This window comes from Poecilia reticulata, chromosome 8, assembly GCF_904066995.2.
Source record: "Poecilia reticulata chromosome 8, P_reticulata-male-v2, whole genome shotgun sequence".
Lineage (NCBI taxonomy): Eukaryota > Metazoa > Chordata > Actinopteri > Cyprinodontiformes > Poeciliidae > Poecilia > Poecilia reticulata.
This window is the reverse complement of record NC_088837.1, coordinates 2,807,971-2,830,098: the sequence shown is the minus strand read 5'-3', so window position 1 is coordinate 2,830,098 and position 22,128 is coordinate 2,807,971. Positions and strand designations below refer to the sequence as shown.

General features: G+C 39.1%; 1 protein-coding gene across 22 annotated transcripts in view; it reads left to right on the top strand.

Annotated features, from left to right (window-relative positions):
* Positions 1-22,128, top strand: part of nfixb (nuclear factor I/Xb) — a 199,567-nt gene that overhangs the window by 143,025 nt on the left and 34,414 nt on the right. For 13 of the 22 annotated variants that reach the window (XM_008415321.3, XM_008415312.3, XM_008415310.3 and 10 more), the window contains 5 exons: positions 11,843-11,908; positions 14,537-14,611; positions 15,843-15,963; positions 17,161-17,196; positions 19,229-19,359. In XM_008415321.3, the coding sequence (XP_008413543.1) occupies positions 11,843-11,908; positions 14,537-14,611; positions 15,843-15,963; positions 17,161-17,196; positions 19,229-19,359 (429 nt within the window). The remainder of the gene's footprint in view (positions 1-11,842; positions 11,909-14,536; positions 14,612-15,842; positions 15,964-17,160; positions 17,197-19,228; positions 19,360-22,128) is intronic. The other 9 variants (XM_008415331.3, XM_008415316.3, XM_008415317.3 and 6 more) reach the window with 1 other exon arrangement.

The window sequence follows — 22,128 nt, the reverse complement described above, 5'->3', positions numbered from 1 at the left end:
TAAAGCAAAAGTTTGAATCTTTTGACATAATGTCCTATGACATTATTACCAGTGGTAAGTAGGAGTGCACCAGTCAGTTTTCTTGTCAATCACCATTCTTTAAAAAGCCTGACCTGCCAATTCCAATTTTCCGAGCTGAGGTTGCTAAATTGACAACGGTGGGCTGGCTAGAGTTAACTGCACAGGTAGACAAGATCGGTTACTCATGAGTATCGACTGATCTCCAATCTCATAAACTGAAGGACATCGAGGCCAATTTATCTGTGCATCCCTATTAATAAGTCTTTTGCCTGTTGTAGAAATATGTAATTTTGCTCCAAATATGTAGAAAACAGTGGTATGAAGCTAACAGTCAGTTTTCTCATTTTAGAAGATTTTAGATGACTCAAACTGAAAATGTTCATGCATATGAGGTGTGAGATCTGAATATCAAAACAACTCCAAAGTGATTTAAACTTTTTTTTGTCTCAACAGTCTTATTAAAAACATCCTAAATAACAACAGTGACTATTTTCAAGTGGTTTCGTAACTGATGCAAACTAAAAACTTACTGAACTGCAACTTTAAAACCAAAGTACGCATAAATCGTTATTTTTCTTTGCCATCATATCCCTAATGAAAACAGTTGTTGGTGCCTCTTTGCAGGGATCTGTAGTCACGAAACTGGGATAGATGCTGGATAGGTCTCTAGTCCACCACAGAGTCAACACAGAGCGTAACAGTCACTGACATGATTACTCATGGGGGTCAACTTAGAATTTTGATGAATACCAAAACATGCATGTATTTGACTGTGAGGAGAAAACGGAGTACAAGCCAGGCGTGCACAGCGAAGACAAGCAGAGATTGTACAGAAAGATCCGAGCCTGTGTGGAAAATTATTAAAAAATAGAGGGTTGAATCATCTTAATGAAAGTTCCAAAACACAGTCTCTCAAGCAGAGTTATACAGCACCATGACTCAGTGTGTTGAGTCTTAAGTGGCTGTTCCAGATGTCCAACTAGCTCAGCAGGAATAACCACAATGGTCTCCCCGTCCCTGTTATTATCTTGTTACACTTAACTGGGCATTATCTAATGACACAAATTCCCATGAAACATCCAGGGCCACTGGAACAGAAGTTATCACACACCATCACCACACACTCTCTTGTATTTATTACATTATAAGGACATTGTTGCTAACACATATGTTATGGGGACACAGTGTTCCTGTGGGGACCAAAGGAGAACTTCTGTTTTTGGGTTAGGTCTAGGATATGGTATGAATTGAGCTTTGATTGGGTGTAGGGTAGGACTCTGAATTGGGCATACATGCAGTAATTAAAATGAATCTAAGTCCTCGAACTTAGATCATAGAATTACAAGGATGTTTGTGTGTTTGTGTTATGTCTCTCTATCTTTGCGGGGACTTTGCACTGACTTCCTTTCTGTTTTTTATAGCCCAGCCCAATTAATCAGTCAAGTTTATTTGTCTACCACATTTCAGCAACTAGGCAGTTCAAAGTGCTTTATATTATGAAACATCAATACACATCAAATATGCTGGTCAATGTTTCAGACATTTTTCCCAACTATTACCAAAACATTCACATCATACCTTTACACCTCGCTGGTAGAGCCCAGTAGAACTCAGGAAAAAAAGTAAGGAAAATGTCCTCGCTTTCCATAAATGACCTCCTTTTGTTGGTTAATATAGTCCTTTATATGTAATGTATAAGTACACACAATCGCACGCAGACACACCAGAGTTTCAGAGCTACAGTATTCAATAAGGACCCCCTGTGACTTAAAGACCAGGCCTCTCATCAAGATTTACTAGTAGAAGATTGAAAGGGGAGGAGCTTAATGGCAGAGTAATCAGATGTAGTTTTCTGAAAAAGAATTGCTAAACGCAGGGGGGCAGGGAGGAAGAGCTTGAAATGAAGTCCAATAAAAGAGCCGGGTGAACATCTGTGTGGGATAGCCGTGGGGATTAGGAGGGTTAGGAACATTTTAAGCGCATTAAAGATGAAAAAAAAGGTCAGAATGTTTAGCAACATACCGATAAACCTCTTAAGCGAAACCCAATTGGGGAGGCTGTTTGGTTTCTTTATCCAGAGGCTGCCGAATGGGTGGAGGTGCGGGTGGAAGGAAGAGATCCTTATGTACACTTAAACTCACACACATACACTTATCAGAAAGTGCTGGCTCCTTTCTGCTAAACACCTGTCTGAGATCAAAAGACGGAGTGTGACTTTACTTATAATCTGCAGTATTTCAAGGCATGAGATTTAGAGAGGTTAGAATTTTGCACATGTTACAGTTTTTATTTTCATTGTTCCTATGGTGTGAAGTTTTTCAGTGCAAGAGAAAGCAATCATAGTTTTTACCAGTTGAAAGGAGAATAGAATAAGGTAGTGAATCCTCTGATATATGAATGTCAAGTGGACAGGACAGCTCTCCAAAAGCAGGAAGCAGACTATAGGGCAAGGCATTCTGGGTAAAGAAAACCAAAACAATCACGTGTGTCTCGCGCTAGCAGCAAAAATGGATCATGGCCTTTTGCCAAAGACAAAGTAGAAATCCTACAACCTCTAAAATCTGATGCCACAGCTTTGGTTTACATTTCATGAAAAGACAGTTGTGCTCTGTTTTTTTCACAGGCACTTGTGTCGTTTCTTTCAGTGGCTCTTGGTACAGCAGCTCCAACACAGGGGAGAGGGGGAACAAACTTTTCCAGGGGTTTTGTTTTATTTGACAAAATTAAAGCGAATCACACCAGTTGAAAATGTTACAAATGTTGCATTTTGTATTTTGTAACAACAAATATTTGTTTACCGGAGTTTATACCGGACTATCAGGTGGGAAAACAGCCCTTACCGCAAATATATATTTGGATATATGAAAATATTTCTGTTAAATTTGGTCGTTCTTTATTTAAAATCAAAAATAATAATACACGTTATAACTTAAAATGATAAGATTTATTTTTTGTTTGTTGTATGTTTCATTATTTTAGCTATTGTAACAATATTTGTCTGTTTTCTTATTTAAATAGAAGCAATAAGATCTTGCTACATATCTTTGATTAAAATTTTTGTATCAGTGCTACGAAATATCTGGTACCTTTTTGAAGGCTACGATACCGTGAGAATCTCACATCGGCTCATGGCTATTTTTATGCCTCTCCGATGATGACTGGGTGGAGATGAATGTAACACCTCAGCCGCATTCCCACTTAAACCCCGAGCCTGAGGTCATCGGTTCCCACATACGGCGCAAGGAATGGCAGGGTTGGACCTGAATGCCGCTTTTCATACAAGAAACAGAAGAGATGGAGGTGGAGGAGGAGGAGGAGAAGGCAAAAGCAGGCGACAAAGCTGAAGGTTACAGCTCTCGAGTCAGAAGCGAGGTGGAGATTAAGGAGAGAGAGAACAGTGGTAGATCTGTATGCCGACCTCTAGAGCAGTCACTGGAAGAGGCCCCCTATCATTTGACTGTGAACTGAACCGTGTCTGGAGGAGCTATCCTTAAATGACACCACAGACGGAGGGTGGAGACACGGCGCGAGTCCAAAGGGTCACCAGCTGGAGGCTGCAAGTATATTACCCATCAAATCTGTGCAAGATGTACGCATTCTTTTTCTTTTTCTCCTTTCTTTTTTTTTTTTTTTTACTAAACTTCTGGGTTGTTGGCATCCTACATAAAATAGAAACATGAAAGACTTTTGAAGCCCTAAAACTCTAATTTTGAAAAGCCATTCGCATGTGTTCGTCCTGTTTTGATTGAAGTTGGTTTCTATTTCAAAAGGCCTGCCCCCCATGAGACTTATGCCAAGCCAGGAAGCTGTAATAAATCACCAACCTCTCATATTCCAACTAGAAAGTGGTGAGAAATGCAGGGAAAATATTGAGTGCATTTGTAATTTTGTTCCTCATTAAGCTTATCGACAAATGAGCTAGTAGTTCAGAAACAGCACATATTGCTACAGTGTTTAAACATTAAAAGCATTAATATTGACCAGACAGTGGCTTTTGTAGGTTTTATTTACCTCAGAGGTCATGTTCGTGTCATATTCAGAAGCAATAGGGAGGCCAAATTTACGTCCATCTTGCATGGATTTCTTTAACAACTACATCGTAAAACTTCAGGTCACTGTTGGATGAGTTATTTCTGTCGTATAAAACCTGATTCATACCTCAACATATGTGATGTAAATTTTTTTCTGTTCCTGCTCACTAGAGCCCAGATGTTTGTGACTGCTAAGATGAAGACAAGAATGTTACTACTCCCATCCAAAGGGTGGCGCCAAACAAACAGCAGGCAATGAAAAACAATAGGTTAGATCACGAACAGAAGACAAACACTGGTACTTGTTTTTAAGAAATGCAGAGCACAAATATTCTAAAGTTCCTTTTTTTGCTGTTATTCAGTCTCCTTCCTTATCAGACTTTGCTGAAAAGATCGATGTACGACCGTTTTCAACAATCAACTCAACATACTAAGTGCTGGCAGATCGAGTTCACCACAACAAATTTTCATTGTGAAAGTTGTTCCTCAGTGAAGAACAATCAAGACCAACTATTTTCATGCTCAGTAATGTGCTTAAAAAATGAAGACTCAGGATGCAAGAAGCTATTTGAATTTCTGTTCCATTTTGTCTCTTAAGAACTGTAATTAGCAAAATTAAGAAGCTGTTTCTCTCTATTCTTCCTGTAAAACAATCAAAACTATAAACATGGAAAATTTTCCCACATGCTATGGGGGAAAATGAGTTTTCTTCACACAGTAACAACTACCACACTGAAGAGTGCTGTTTACTTTTATAGTGAATGTTGGCAGTTCAGATTCACTTATCCACAGATTTTTTTGCTGAACTTTACTCCAAATTATTTGTGGAAAATTCACCAATTTCTACAAGCATATTTTGCACAAGGTATAGTTGGTTTTGGACTATTAAAATAGTTGAAACAGTTTTAAGAATTGTTAGAAGGCATCTTAAGTATTTAGTGGATTTCAACAGGCTGTTAGACTGTTGTCTTCCCTAAAGCCCAGGAATATCTCAACATCATATTTATTTATTCATGCAACTTTCACAAAGTTGTGTACAAGCAGTAGCCATATTTGATTTTGTGCTTGATGTTGGTGACAAACATTAGATCTTCCAAATTGAGAGAGCGTTACATTTCTTTATTGTCTTATGGTCCATTCTCTTTGCTTCAGACTGTTTCCAGCATTGAGAAAACCGTTGAAACTCATTGTAGTTTCCAAGCTAATTACTGTTTGTTGATCTCTGCTTAGCTCCTCTCAATTTATGGGTTGTCTAAACAACATTTAAATCCATAAGTCATCTACTTTATTAAACCGAAGCAATCTATTAAACAGACCGATCCCCCTCTGTCGTTCATCTGCCATCACACACAAACACGCTCACACTGTTAGAAACGCACACATGACTCATAGATGTTTTTGCTACATCTGGACAGCTGCTCCATGTATTTTATGCACCTTCTGTCCTTGCTAAAAATACCGTCTCTCAGATTTATTTATTTATTTATTTATTTTGCATTAATCTGAGTAGGGGAAGGGGGAGTCATGTGGTATTTTACCACAGGCCCCAAGTGAATTACAGAAAAATAAAGTAGATTCTGACTGAACGGAATGATTGTGATAGATGCTAGTGTTAACCAATTGTGAAAAACACCGTTTCGGTCATTTCTGCTGTCAAGTTCCACATCAAAAGCTGTCATAATTAAATCTTCCGTCCTACAACGGGGGAAAGGGGATTTTTATAGGCTGTCAACAGTCTGCAGAAGCCCCTCTCTCTTTGTTCACATTAAATTACACACTGCCTGTTTGCTCGCCTTGCGATGCCCAAACAAACACCCCAGACTGGTCGGTAAATTAGCAAAACTTGTACTTTGCGCTCTCATACGTGAGCGCGAGCGCACACACAGGCGGCAAACAGTTCCATTAGCTCGGCGGTGGCGCTCTGAGCGTGTGTGTGATTTTTACATTGAAGTGTCTCATAATGATTGACGCCAGTGTAAACGCGGATTCGTTTGAGCGTCCTCTCGCTCACGTGCGTTAGCTGAGAGTGGAGCGATTGCGTAACTTTTGACTTTCAAGTGTGTGTACATTAGCCCTGGGTGTGAGTTATTAGCCTCTGTCTGCATCCTCAGTGTGATAAATGTGTGTGCAGTTCTGGAGTATATCAGTAGTTACTGTATAGTGTGTTGACCAGGCACTGAAATGAACTCACATTGTGTATGTATGTGTGATTAGAGACACTGGATAGTGTATTTGATGGTGTGTGTGGTGCATTATCTCTGGTGGGGCATGTGCAGGGGGCCTTGGGGCGACTGTGTGCAGGAGATAAGGGTGATTCATCTGTATTTGAACATTTCGTGTGTGTGTGTGTGCTCAGCGCGAGCACTTGAACGTTAAATAAACGTGGTTACACACGCCTTAGCCGGTGTCAGGCGTGCGCTGTCGGTGTGGGCGCGCACAAAGGGGCTTGTGGAGATTGAGGCCTGCTGGCAGTGATTTCTTCCAGCAGGTGGTCTATAGAGCATATATAATAATATAATAATACACAGCTCCTCTATTGTTTGTCCTGAGAGTGAAGCATCTCCGTTTATTGGAACCGTCATGCTCTGTGCTCACAATTACTGCCGTACAGGCACCTTTTGAGCTCAGCCACAATATATATTTATTTATTTGTAACTGTGCCAAGGACTAACACAGAAAATATTTCATACGCATATGAACGTAGGGAGGAGTATCATTAGGAAGAAGAAAAAAGGAGTAAGCTTAAACAGTCAGAAGTTTAAATACACTTAGATCATTAAAGAATAAAAATAAAAAAAGCACAGATGATGAGGTCCTGTCTTTTTAAGCTTTTGACAGGTTCAGTCTTAAAATCTTGATGAAGTGGAGGCAGAGCTGTGGATGTAGTTTAGGACAATGCCACAAAGGCACATTCTTCCTTATGTGGCATTGTGGTTAAACCTCTAGAAATCATTCGAGAGAATTGTGAACATCCGCGGTTATGATTTGCAGATGTTTGAAAGATTCACATTCATCTGTGGGATATCATGTTGTGGGGGAGATTGGCTAACATTTATGCCATCAAAAAAAAATTATATATTATTGCTGAAATATTGAAGCAGCATCTCCATACATCAACCATGACTTTGAAGGTTGAGGAAAATTGACTTCCAAATAGATAATGACCCTCAGCATACCAATTAGTTAGGTATGAAGTAAGGACAACAGCTTCCCAAGATGCATTTTGTTTAGAATGTTTCTATTATGCTCGACAATAAAATTCTTTAAAAATGCAAACATTTTAAAAAGACTGAAATCAATAAGCAATACTTAGCTTGGTGGGGGGCACAAGTACAGCCTGGTAGCCTGCCAGGCTTATTATACACTGGGACCGGCTTATAAAAAGTTAAAGAAAAGTACTTTACTAGGTTCATGACTGCAGAAATTTAGTATTATTTTTTATGGAAAACTAAAATCTACTTTTTTATACATAAAGAAAAGTTCCACAAAAACAGTTACAAGGTGTCAAGCTCATATCTCTCACTTTTGTATTTGAGCCCAGTAACAGTAGCTTACACTCTCCTGATAAAGTTACATATTACCACTTGTGATTCAGGAGACGGCCTTTAAGAAATATCAGTTGTATTTGTGAGATCTCACGACAAGAGAAGATCAGCTTTGTGCATATTAAATTTATAAATATCAATCAAGACAAAACCAATTCTACAACAACACGCTCCTGAGCTTCAACACAGTTGCCTACATCATATCTTGCCCTTAACTTCCCACTCTGTCAAACCAACCCTATCCTTATCCACACAGTTTCTGAACCTCTTCTGTGATCTTTTTGGGTATGACTGCTCACGAGTTTGCACAGAGAAACTTTGATTTTGTGTCTCACCATGTAAGATGTAAGGAGGATTAACCCGTCTGTCCGTCCAGTCATCCATTTATCCATTTTCCCACTTTACCCAGCAGTCAATGAGTTAGAGGCAGGGAACAGCCAGAATAAGGTAATCAGAACATACTTCTGTGGAAATCCTCCAACCAGTCTGGGTCCAGACAAACCATTTATTCAGGTAGGATCTTGTTCAAGGTCCAACTAAAAAAACAGAAAAGTACTTTTGGAAGGCGTGTTGTAGCAATGTCACTACTAACTTGGAAAAAATACAACTCGGGTACGTTGTGTTGCTCCCCTCAGGTTTAAAGCTGTCTTGAACAGTACATCATTCCTACATCCCAAAAGTACTTCCCCTCTCATTTTTATCTTCAAAACCCTTAGAAACCTTTTAGAAATTTACACATATTCAACTTGAAGACTTGTGGTGTTGTCTTGCTCATTATGTCCAATAAAAGTTGATATAGCTCTAAAGATAGGTTGGACAATAGGTGCTGTAATATTTTGATTGAAATGTCACAGATATATTTTCTCTTGTAAAGAAAATGCATTTCCTAAAATTAAAATTTTCTCCCTTATGTTTCTTTTGAATACATTCAGTACATGGTTCCAAATCAGATACCACTCTTCTTTAGCATTGAAGAGAACTAGGACTCATATTTTATCCTGCAACATAACAGTTTAAGTTACATATCTGGATCTCATTACTGTCGTAAAACCCTCCAGGTGATTTAATTACCATATGCCTCGTTTCCATTGAACAGTACAGCATGGGTCGGTGCGGTTCGGTGCACTATTTTATGGTTTGGTCTATGCAGGAGAGCCTTTCCAGCGCCAGTTGGACTCTCTCGAGTACAGCGACATAAGTGACACACTAGTACGTCTCGTACTTGTCCGAAGCGATGATGTTTTTCTGTCCTTCAGTCAATGGACTGTGTTGTGTGACACTAGTAGTTCTATTGCCGTACCGTACCACAGTCCTATAGACTTAAAATTGAACGGTTGGGTAACAAACCGCAATTACCCATGCCGTACCTCTCAGTGGAAACAAGGCAGTAGTCAACTGAGACTGGGACAAGCAATTATGTTATTCTGAGATCCACGAAGCTTTAAAGCCTATTGACTAAATTCAAGTTTTGAATATTCAAACGGTAAATGATTTGCATTGTTGGACGAACCAAGGGAAAGACTCAAACTGTGATACAACATTTCTCAAACATCAGCTAATATATACATTTGTCTTACAATCCCCCACTTAAGCACATGTACCTTATAGTCTTCAAGTTGCCAAGGGAGGCAGAAAAGTTCATAGAGCCGTGTTAGGATCTTTGATTTACACCACGAGCAGTTTTAAGACCCTCAAATGGAAAACAACTCATATAGTAATAAAATCAGCCTTGTGATAGTGTAGCACACTGAGCTCCCGGTCTGCTCGCTGCCAAGAGATCTTAAACAAAACAACACGTTGAGCTTGTGCCAGTAAGCTATATTATTATCTCCATTTCGACTAATTGCGAGGCCAAACAGTGACACATATGCACACACAGGCTTCAACAACCACTCATCATTAGGGACTTTAAGTGTACAGTTCCATCTGAGTTGTCATGACAACTGGGCACTGAATTTTGGCTTGGGAGCTGTCACAAAGTGTACGGGCGATAGCTTGGGAGCCTTGGGGTTTCAAAGGTTTTAACAGATTCCGTTGCGGAGAGAAGCATCATCTTTCTCCTGTTCAAGTAGGTCTGGTTGCTCTGCTCAACTTGACTGCCATCTATGACAGACTGTAAGTGCATAGGACACTCACAGGACTGCAGAGAAACAACCCAGCGGTTCATATCCTTACTCCATTAGCATTGCATATCCTCTGTAGGTCTTTTTATCTTTAAGACCATTGGGGCTGTGTGCAAGAGAAAGCGAGCTAAGCGTCTGAGTGTGTTTTTGTGTGTATGTGTGGGTGTGCCGTCAGCTAGCAGGAATGCACGGGTACCGCCAAACCTAAAATGGCTGCCAAGCCCTAAGATGGCTGCCAGGATTCCACGGAGCGACAGTGCGGGAGAGACACAGGATCAGAGACACAACGACTTTGAGAGACGTTGTGGGAGAAAGACCTGAAGTTGGACTCTTACTACCGTAGAATGAAACAGGAGTGTTTTGTGTTAGAAAAAAAGAAAGAAGAAGAAACCCCATCCTCAAGCCATTCTCCTTTTTTTTTTTTTTTTTTTGTTTGGCCAACGGACGATGCAGTGATTTTGTGTCTCCTTTTGTTTTCTTAGTTTTGGCAACGGGCAGATGGCCTGAATGGGGCAGCAGTTTGCTGGCATGTGCTGCTGCCACCCAAGATCAGGGCTCTGATTTAGGCTTAGGAGATGTTGAGATTGAGGGGCCTGACGCTGGCTGGAAGGGAGGTCACGCTCTGCCTAAGAAGTGTTGGCTCAAGGCGCTCTTAAAAGCTAAGCGCTGTGGGATAATTGGCCTAAATAGCATATATGATACGACCATAAAACTCAACAAGGCTGCATTACACATCTGAGGAAGAATGGCAGCCCTCGGGGGCCAAGAAAAACTCGCTGAAGTAGGCAGTTCATGCACTCCTGCATGCCTCGATGGACTCTGAGGTCGACTTAAACACGAGACTCAATCCAAGTTAGACACAAAATTTAAAAATGCATGCTTCACAAGTTGACAATGTAGAGTCCAACTACGTTTGCTGCAGTGGAAAATGTTCGTCAGAGCCACAGAATGTGACAACGTTCAATCTTATTTACATTATAAAGGTAAAGTGAGTGGAAAAAAAACATCTTTGTCTAATCACAAACAGGGGGTCGTCATAACTTTGACTCAAAATTATCTTCTCCCAAGCAAATTTTCATTGAATGGAGAAAGAAAAGACAAGATTATTGTTGTCTAAACATCCATAGAACAATGTCTGATGCCTAAATGTAAGTGGAACTGATCCAGTATCCTAACCAGACCTGGTGTTTAACATCTTTATTTTAGCTTAATTTGCTCAGGTCTAAAAAGGGAAATTCTCAAAATATTTTTGTCAACTCAAATAGCCATAAAGAAGATTAGCACAGACATAAGCATGTAAGTATATAAGTAATAACAACACGTCATTTTAGCAGATTTTCTATGTACAACAAAATAGCCGATGGTAAAAAGGTCATTAGGCATCAAAGTATATCTTCTTGTCTTTGTTTTCTCCAAATAGTAAATGTTCAAAAAACACCATCATTTAAGGTTCCTAATAACTTTACATGAAGTTAAAGGTATTTCCTTACTGTAACGCAGAACATCTTGCTTCTGCAAACATGGAATAAACAGACTTTATTTAGCAGGTGTCTATAAAATACGACAAGCTTTGACCTCAGCAGGTTGTGGAGAATTTACGACTAGACAAATTTACTGCTTCCAAGTGAAAAAAATGGCTGTAAGGATTGTAAAGGTTGCTGACCCCTGCTCTAAGCAAAACCCAGAATGTGCGCGGCATTTCTTGGAAGAGGCCGATGCTGAGAGCGTAGGTCAAAACCCCCCTCAACCCCCACAGATCCATCAACTTCCATGTAAAAACTAAATGCCGTCTCACATTTTTTTAAGCATTTCGTCCCTCCTACACGGGACCAAAACCGAGATGGTGTGTGTCTATATTTTCGTAGGTGTTTTTTCTCCCCTACAACGTGACAAAAATGCACTAAAACACTTCTATAAAAGTTTTGTTCCGCTTAGACGGAGTCCAGAAGGAGAGACTGACATTGTTTTGGCATCTATTGGCTTTGAGCTGAAATTCAGCTCGGGTGGAGATTTGCTTTTGGCTTTAAGCTATTTCTTGTCAAAGTCTTTAAAGAGAACCTTTAACCTTGGTAGCAACCGACCAAGTAACCCGTTTTCTCTCTCTATTCTTTGTCTTTTTCAGAACAATCAGGACAATCAGACAGTTCAAACCAGCAAGGAGACACAGACGTCAAACCCCCAGCAAACGGTAAGCGTACTGTGCTTTAATCTCATGCAAGCAATCTTGAAAAAAACTATTCTGATGCTGAAAAGAGACGAGCACATGTTCACACACCTCCCCACCACCACCACGCAGTCCTCTCCGTGTGTTAGTGTGTTTGGGCAGATTTGGGGCTACGTTTATTATGGCAAGGAAAGTTGACAGTACTGTACCGTGGAGGGGGCCGGGCTCGGCTTGCGGTGGGCTGCTCATAAATCACACTGACGTTATTGGAAGATGGGAACCACATGGTCGACGCTGAGCCTAGCGCTGACCTCATGCGCTGCCCCTGCTGCGGTTAACCTGCGGACGAGGTAGCGAGAGAGGGAGAGTGAGGAGAACGGAGGAAGTGGATAGAAAATGAAAGGAGGAGAGGGAGCGCGTGATGGACAGAAGAAGCGATGGATGAAATGTAAAAGAAGAGAATTAGTCACTGAATTAATCCTGTGGTTTAATCTAGTTTGTGAGGACCATTGCTAGAGAATTTTAGTGAACAAACAAAATCATAAAAACCAATGAGGGTTAGCGTTTGGAACAACTTTAGACTTGCCAAATAGAGCGTTAAACAGTTGAGGTGCCTTGGAAACTCTGCAGAGATCCACACCTCAGGCGGAAGGAGTTTTTTTTTTTTTTTTGGAAGAGAGGGTCAAAGGAAGCACTTGTTGAAGGAAGGCACAAAGGCAATGGAGCAAGCATGTGGAACAAGGTGTTCTAGTCCATGTACAACCCAGGGACAAATCTGACAAGAAAAGTTGTTGATGCATTTGTCACTTTTTTCATCTTTTACGTCTTCTTGAAAAAATTAGGGCCAAAAACTAGACTCCCAGTTGTAAAGTTTTTGCATTCATCTAGATTTTGGAGCAACCAAAGCTACAAATATTGATCTGCTTTGACTCGAAAGCAAATCTTGTAACACGAATAAAGAATCAACCCCAAAAATTTAGAATTTCTGGGCCTGTCTTGTACTTTTGTATGTTTTGTATTTACAATGACTTACTGCACCGGGCAGATGAGACCAAAGGAGAACTGTTTGGCCTAGACACAATGTCAATAAAAACTAACTTCACTCTGAATACAAAACCCCAATGTGAAACATGGTGGTGGCAGCATCATGTGGTGGGAATGCTCTCTTGAGTGGGAAATGGGTAAAATAGGAAACTTATCATGCAGGAGGGGGCCCAGAAGGGTATGAATACTTTTTTAAGTGTGAGGAAAATCAGCTGAGACTCTGTGGTTTAGATCAAAATGACCAGTTGGGTCAGACCGGACAGAACTTAAGCAGGAAACTAAACGACTTACCTCAGACACCAAAAGGATCAGAGAGAAGATGGCTCCCTCAGTGCATATGGTTCCCAGTCTATGTATATTGATAATGACATGTGTTAATGGAGTATCAACCAACTATGTCACACTATGGATTATGCTATATATCAGTACTGAATGTATTTCGGGCAGGAAGTAACTTTTTATCTGGCTTGACGTCATTCTAAGGTATCAGGACCTTTTCCAGCCGGGAGTCGGTCATCGTTTAGAGATGGACCACCCGCCTTGATGTTCCTAGTAAAAGTGCCGAGAGGAATCAGCCAACTCGTGTCTCGTTCAACAAAACAAACGCATAAAAGTTTTTGAAACTTTGACAGAGCGAGGGAAGATGGAACTGACTATTAACTGTTAAAGTTTTAAAGAGCCACCATTTTGTGTCTATTTTTAGGTTTAAAATAAAAACAAAAAAAACTTTAAAAAAAAAAGAAGATGGATACATTTTCGTCAATTGGTTGTTGATATTTGTGAAAAAAAATTTGACAAGAAATTTAGAACTAAAAACAATATTGGCACTCTATTGTAATTTTGTTGTGAAATTTCGACAAGATTATTGAATGAAAATTCTGGAAAAAAGTGCTAAATCTCGGAATGTGCAACTTCTGAAAATTCTAGGTATTTCATATGCATTTTTATTACCAGAATCGAGTGTACTAGTTAAAATTTTCAGTTTGCAACAATCATATCTTATCTCAATGTGTGTACTAAGTAAAACTTTATTATTTTGATGAGTAAATCTGGAGTTTCCTTTGCAATATAAATGTGTTTCATAAATTACAACATTCACAGTGAAAGAGCGACTGTATTGGCCACTGTAGCTCCTTCTCATGTTCATATTTATTATTAAATGTACAATTAAAGGCAATAGTTGCTTCTTTATCACTTTCAGTCAAAGTTCTCTAGTATGAAACTCCATTAAAACTAAGCTGGGGTTTGTGGTTGAAATGAAGGGCTCTGGAAGGCGTTGTACATGAAGAAGTCATTACACAATGTGTCACACAGCATATAGATGTACGTTTGGAGATTATACCCACCTATTGGACCTGATTAGATGTGCATGTTAGAATGTCAACATTCAGGAACGTTGGAACCTCTAACTTTATAGAAAACACATTTTACCAAATTGGGTTACAGCAAAAAAAAAAAAAAAAAAAAAAAAAGCAGCCTGTCCGCCGTTTCCTCTTCTACCGCCGTCGTCTCGAAAGTCCCTGAAACTTCATCCATGTTTGGTGTTTTTGCATCCAGCAGACGAGCCGCACTGACGATGCACACGTGTTTCTCCCGTCTTTTACGCAGGCCACTTGAGTTTCCAGGACTGCTTCGTGACTTCAGGGGTGTGGAACGTGGCCGAGCTGGTCCGCGTGTCGCAGAGTGAGTCATCGCTGTGATTTCTAATATCAGCCGCCGTCTCTGTTTCTGATCAGGACCTGCTCCGAAACGTCCAGCGTCTTAATGTAAAACCTGTGTATGGGAACTGGGTGCAGTTGAGGAAAAGCAGGTTTCAAAATAAAGCAGCTCCAGAAATGATCATGCACTATTAGAGAATTGACAGAGTAAGAAAAATATTTGCAACAATCGGTCTTTGTGATTCAGAGAATACATGTGTTTCCCCTGTGGCATCTTTAAAGGAATAATTCAAACCTTTTCAAGGTGGAGTTCTGTAGAGAGGTTACACGCTGTTAATATCTTTCCTGCACTAGGTATCTCTTATATGCTTTTATTTTGGAAAGAAAATGCTATTTAGCTGTTCCAAACAACTAAAAGTAACAGAGAAGATGCAAAACCATAACAACCCTAAAGATGCACCCAGAGTTACCATGGAATAGCTTGGACCAAGGCTTATTCATGTGTCAAAATGGTCCAGTCAAAGTCCAGAAGACTTGAAAATATTTTTTGCAACATTTCAAAAGGAGGGAAAAAAACAAATTGAGGGAAGAGAAATATGTGTTTATCTAAAATCAATCATCTCAGATTGTTAAGAGCAGGGAAGTTATTGACTACACATAACCTCCTCACAGAACCATGAGCTCAGGCTTCCTTTCCATGCCATCCGACTCAAAGTTACGGAAGACGTTTTGTCTGTCTGAACTGTAGTCGGGCTGAAGCAATTAATCAGGTTGATGTAAGTAATTGTCATCAATCGATTATTAAAGTAATCGTCAACTAGAGTGTACAGACTCTAGAGGAAGTCATTTTACTGATAGAACAATACAGTCAGAGCAGTAAATAACCCAAAGCTGTAGAAAAATAAATACAATTTCCATAAAGGAATGCTGTTGTTACATTTTATTCAATAAAATGTTTTCTTTGAATTAAAAAAGGAATTAAATTCTATGTTTATTTGCATTTTTTTGTATCTTTAACATTGTGTCAGGTAAGCATTAGTGGTTAAATGAAAAATCTGCAGAAAATGGCAGTTTTTAAATCCGATTAATCGATTAATCGTCAGAATGCTCAACTGATAAAATAATAATTAGCCACAGCCCTAAGCTGTAGAGAAGGTCATCTACTTGCTTGTACATATAAAACCCTACCTAAATATAGCTTTTTTAGAATAAAGTTTAGAATGTGTGTGATGGACTCCTGTGTTTGCATGTCTCAGCTCCAGTTGCCACGGCGACAGGCCCCAACTTCTCTCTGGCAGACCTGGACAGCCCAGGTTACTACAACATCAACCAGGTCACCCTGGGACGTCGTTCCATCACCTCCACCCCCTCCACCAGGTACGGCCATCTGCAAGACACTCCTGCTCACTAAGAGCAGCACTCAAAATGTTTTTTTGTTGTTTTTTTTATCTAGATTTTCTGGTAAAGGCAAAATGAACACATAGGCCACATTTTCTTTAGTTAGTGCGGCTAACATGGTTGTAGATCCTAAGCTTAAAGGGGCAGTATTATTTATTTTCCAGGCACATAGATCCATTTTATAGCACAGACAAGCAACTATGTTACCGTCAGTTGTTATAAAAATGGTGTATATAAAAAAATAGCTTAAAAGAAATTTGACTTGGTAATTTAACGCCTTGAAAATGGGCCTCTGTCTCTTTAAAAACACCTGCTCTTTCTGAAACTCCACCTTCAGAAAGTCATCACAACATGGCTCCTCTATTAAATATTTAACAAAATTTTTACCAGCTTTGCTATGAGAAGTAGCTCCTATAATGAGTTCAGCTGATGCGCAGCTACACCAGATGTTTGCTAATTGCTGCTGGCTAGTCTAAAGGAGCTGAGTGAGAGAGGGCTGCTCTGTGAAGCGGAGGCTCTCGGGAGGAGCTTTGTCCTTGAAGGCGGAGCTAGGTCCGCCCGGGAGGTTTTGCACAGCTAAATGGTTGCCATGGGAGATTAAAGGATTTCTCAAACATTCATGAAAGAATCAAATCAACACTCCAGGTATGTAACATGACGTAAGATTCAAAAAAGGTAATTATACTTAGTACTGCCCCTTTAACTGTGAGATTTTACAAAAAGCTACCAGGATTTTTAGCGACTTTTAAAATCCAAAAAATCGGCATGGGCAGATCAGACTTTTTAAAGATTGATCGGCCAGAAAATTACAATAGGTGCACCCCGATTCTGTAATGCAACGAATCACAATATGAATGTGTGCAGATTGTCGAAAGGAATGCTTTCAGGAACATATGGGATTCTTGAGTTTCCAACCAGCCTGTCGGATGCCTTTAGCTGATGTCTTGGTGTGTCTCTAGCACTAACATCATCAGGTTCTTTAGTAGCTTCTCAGTACTTTTCCTGCTCTGCTTCTGATTGTGGTCTTTCTTTCCCCTTCTCCTTCCTTCCTTACTAATTTCGACTCATTGCCTCTCCTTTTCCCCCGCCAACCTGTCTGCTGGCCCGTCTGTGTTTGTGTCTGTTTTTACTTCTCGCTCTCTTCTACTTTCTCCTCCCGTTCGTCTTACGCTGCAGGACTGAAATGGAGCTTTATGCAAGTCTCCCACGGAGGTAGTTACACTCTCTGCAGAGAACTCTTCCCCCGATACTAATGTAACACAGATCCCTCCATCGCACTCGAGCAAAACGCAACAACACGCACGCCGTCACTCATACATCTGCATGCTGTACATTTGCAATCCCCCCTTCCACTCCCACTCCCTTACTCCCCGTTATTTTATTGGTCACAGATGTATAAGAAGCCGCCAACTCGCACAACAATGCATTTCAGGATCAACCACTTGTGTGTTTTCTAATGGGAGGCCACTTTGGGCCAACATATTATTAATATTCTTGCCCTGTTCTTGTCACACTGTCTCCAGCTGGCTTTCTCTGACCCCCAAATCCCCCTGGCTGCAACATAATATTAAAACAACACACTAAACACAAATCTTGACACAGGGACTTTTTATTGTTCTTGATTTTTATGTAGACCCCCGTTCTAACTCCAAGGGAATTACGCAGCCACGTCAGCCCTCCACTATCCCGGGAATAATGCATGAACATTTATTAGAACCTCAAGCACGATGCCTCACAGAAAGCATTCGCCTGCCTTTCATGGCAGTACAGTCACCAACGGGATGTTTTTATTAGGATTTTATTAAATGGACCAGCTTATCGGAGTGAATGATGTTGAAGTGAAGAGAAAAAAACTACCTCAGAGTTTCGAAGCAACTGGAGACGCATCGATCCGTCACATTTAGATTTTTTTATTGAAAAAAAAATCTAAATGTGACAATGTGCCTGATCCATAATTATTCAGTTTAATTATGTGCTTTGTGCTCTGAGTGACATCATGCTTTATTATTTTACATTACATTTAGAATTCCTAATTCCACTTTCTGAACCGTTTCAAAGAGGAAGAAGGTTTGTTGCAGTTTATTAGTTACATGTCCAAGGTAGTCAACCTTTTGTTTTTGTCAGTTTCAGTTCGTTTGTTATTTGTTTAACTTTGACTCCTAATACTCCTAATTGCACCGACTGAACAAATTAAAATAGTTTTTGCATGTTTAACTAAGTTTGTGAAACTGTTGGTATATTAAAGTGCTCTGTACTGGTACAGAGTTACCAAATAAATGTGTAATTCAGTAAATTTATGTTTTTAGTTCATTTCATTTTTCTGCATTGGATCGGGAGATACTGAACCTCAGATATAGATATAGATATAGATATCGGTATCAGGATCAGAAGTTTAAAAAGTGGATCGGTGCGTCCCTAAAAATTTTGTGTGGATTACTCTGGGACTCCTAGATAGAAATGGAAAAAGTCAACAAGTTGCTTTTAGAGAATTGTTGGAAAACAGCAGGGCTATGCTATAATACAATACCCCAAGCTTTGAGCATCTATAAGTTAAGCTTGGACGATATATTGACTTTATTGAACAATCCATGAAGATAAAATTTTTTAGAAAAGCTGGATTTTTTTTCCCCACCATTGCACTCCTGGACTAGGGCCTCTGGGAAAGAAAATCTGACTTTAATCTTGGAATTCTAACTTTTTTCTCCAAATTCTCACTTTTTCTCAGAGTTCTTTTTTCTTTCACAATTCTTATTTTTTCCTCAGAAAATGAATTAGTTTTACGTTTGTGTAACCAAGTTGTTGCAGATTTCTGCCCAGGTCCCTCTTAAAAATTAGATTTGAATTTCATTTTTTACCTGGTTAAATAAATGAAATAAAAAACAAAGGAATTCTGACTTTAATCTTCTGAGAAAAAAGCCAGAATTCTTTTTTCTTCCCCAGCGGTCCTAATCCTTTTCTCTAGGTACCAGCATCATGATTTGGTGCTGCATGCCACACATTTCAGATTGTAATTGCTAAAAAAAAATAAAAAAAAAGACATTTCTCCTTACATTTCACACATGCTGTGTATCATATGTAAACCCGATTGTGGGTTTGAATGTCACAATGGGGGGTGAATACTTTTGCGAGGCATCGTGGGCAGCAATGCGCAGTGACATCACACACAGACATAGCACCTTCACCTGGTTCCCTCTTGAACACTTTGAAAGCGGTGTGTAGTCACGTTCGTCTCCGTCTCTTTCAGCTCCAACAAGCGTAAGTCCATCGACGACAGTGAGATGGAGAGCCCTGTGGACGATGTGTTTTACTCGGGCCGCTCCCCGGCCGCCGGCAGCAGCTCCCAGTCCAGCGGCTGGCCCAATGACGTGGATGCAGGTATTGGTTCTGGAAGTTTGCTACTCTGAGCGCCTCTAGAGGCCTCGACGGGAGACTTAGCTCCCCTCGTCATTTTAAAAAATTTTTTCAAGCTCAGAGGGGGTTTTCTTTTGGACTGAAAGGAATAGTTTGACATTTTTGGAGATTTGCTTTTTCACGTTTGTGATTTCCATGTTCTGTAAGTTCTCTAAAAGATATATTTTAGAAACGGAAACAGCGATTCTGGGTGAGCCACTGATCCGAAAATGACAAATTTTAGAGTAAAACTCAAACTTTCAAACTTTCAAGCAGTTATATATATATATACACACACTCCATTTAATATTTGTTAAATTTACTTTAACCACATTCTTCTTGCCACTGACAAGCTTCCAGGATTATTCTGACTGACTGGATATTTAACTTCTTGTCTTGACAGAGTTTATTTTAGCAAATCAAACTTTTAAGTGTATTCAAAAAAGTTTTTAGTAAGTACTGTCCGATTTAAAAATGATAAATATCTTTGTTGTTGAGCTCAGATCTATATTTACAATTAGTAGCAAAAAAATGTTTTTGAATTGAAAGTATTACTTATTACTTATAGTAACTTGTGTTCCTATAATTTATGGGAGGGAGAATCTTCCAGAAATGTCAAATGTTTCCTTAAATCTCAGTAGAAATATTTTCTTTATATGTTTCAATCCTAAAGCAGAAACCACATCTTGCCTTCTGCCAGAGAAAAAAGAAATTGTTTTGTTGTGTTTGTGTTGCATTGCCCCCCGCTCTTTCTACCTTTACTTCCCCATCATTCCCATTCTCTACCTCCAAACCACTAAACTTCTATCAAAGAGCCTCCAGAGCCAGAGGATCAGTCTGTTTGTCACAGTTTACCCCACTGACATATCCAACTGCAGGCGCTTAGCCTTCATGGTGCAGATTTTTTGCCAAATGTTTTGAACAAATCGATTTTGTCAGCTGAGAGGTATGCCACAATTCTAATGAAGGAAAAGTTAGATATACAAAAGTTGCTGAGATATCTGGAAATGTGTCGTATGTCACACTTTATATAATCACACAGTTTGTTATCCAAGATCTCCATAAACTAAAAGTGAAGTTATTTTTATCTTGCAACAGTACGGCAGAGTGGGTTTGACTATTAATTGTCCTCTGTATATTTTTCATGCATAAGAAATATACAGTTTTCTTCAGTTATTGCTCTTAGATTCGCAAAAAAAGAACTTAAGGATCCCTGAGACCTTTCAGAAAAACAACAAAGTGAAAGTTTTGTAATGGCCTAGTCAAAGCTACGACTTAAATCTGATGTTGACTCTGTGGAATGACCTTAAAGAGCTGGAGAAAACAATCAACGTGGCTAAATCAGAACTATTCTGCTATTGGGGTTTGCCAAAATGTCTCCACAGCAATGTAAACTACAATGTCAAATATATTGCTAATTGCCAATGCTAGTGTGGAAGAACCAGTTATTAGATTTGGTGGGAAGTAACTTTTTCACATTGGGCTGGGTTGATTTGATAAGGGGTTTTTTTTCACCTTAAATTATTTAAACGTTTAACATCTATTTCTGAAACACAGTAAATCAAAACCAGTAGAAACCCATCGGGTGGAAAATAGTTTAATACTGTGTAGTAAACTGCAGAACTAACACTAGGTCTCATTGTGTTGAATGCTTTTCCCTAAGTTTTTTCCATGTAATAAAACAACTCTGAAGTCTATAGCTTACATCCAAAACTAATATAGTTACCCAAGTTAGTTAACTTTTAAGTACAGGAAGTGACGTTAAACGGCTGGGTTGAAGCGAATGTTTTCCCTCGGTGGAACTTCACTTTACCTTAAAATTTCAGGCGAGTAATAAATTTTAGTAAGCTTTTTCTTTTCAAAACAAGTATGTGGTTTTAATTTCCAGTTTCCAGTCATGCTAAGCTAGGAAAACTTTCTTGGCGGTATACGCTAATGAGTAATAAATAGGCCTACTGTCTTTAGCTTTAAATCTTAAGCAGCAAACTCCAAAGTCTCCCCCATCAATTAAACACTCTAAAATGTGGAAAGCAAATATAAGTGTATATAAGTGTATAAGGCATTATTTAAAGAATATTTTAATCTTAAATTAGCACCTAGCATAGCTAAGTTAGCATACTTAGTGCAAACTCTGAAAGTGATGTGAAAAAGCTAGGTTGATGATAAAGTAGCACTCAACATACATGAGATGCAACATAATTGTTACATTCTGTAATTCCAGTAGCAAAATATTTAACCATTTAATTCTCTAATGTCAGCAAGGATATTAGCAAAGATTGTCTGACATTTTAAATGACCTTGAGGAAAAATCTAATGGTTTCATAAAAATATTTAAAATAAAAAAATAAAAACTTTTTTTTTTCATTAATGTAATATACCACACCATGTATTTTCTATTTTGATGTTAAAAACATTTCTATTAAAATAAAAAAAAAAAAAGAAAGAAAAAGAAACGCACAACATGACTAAATTGCTCTGGTTTATTTATTAAGTTTAAATATATAAAAAGCAACAATTATTGCACTACTAATTCATCTGTTATATTAATTATTTAAGCTTTGTTAGCAACATGTATCTGTTTCCTCTGCAGATGTACACCAGGAATAGCAGGATGTTCTGTATCATATAAAAGCATAGATTGGCTATTAATTTAAATCTTGGGCAGTCTTCATTATTAATCATAATTTTCACATAAACCCGTAATCATCTCTATCATAATTCCCTCTTGCTGCTCTAGACGCCCTCTGAGTCTCA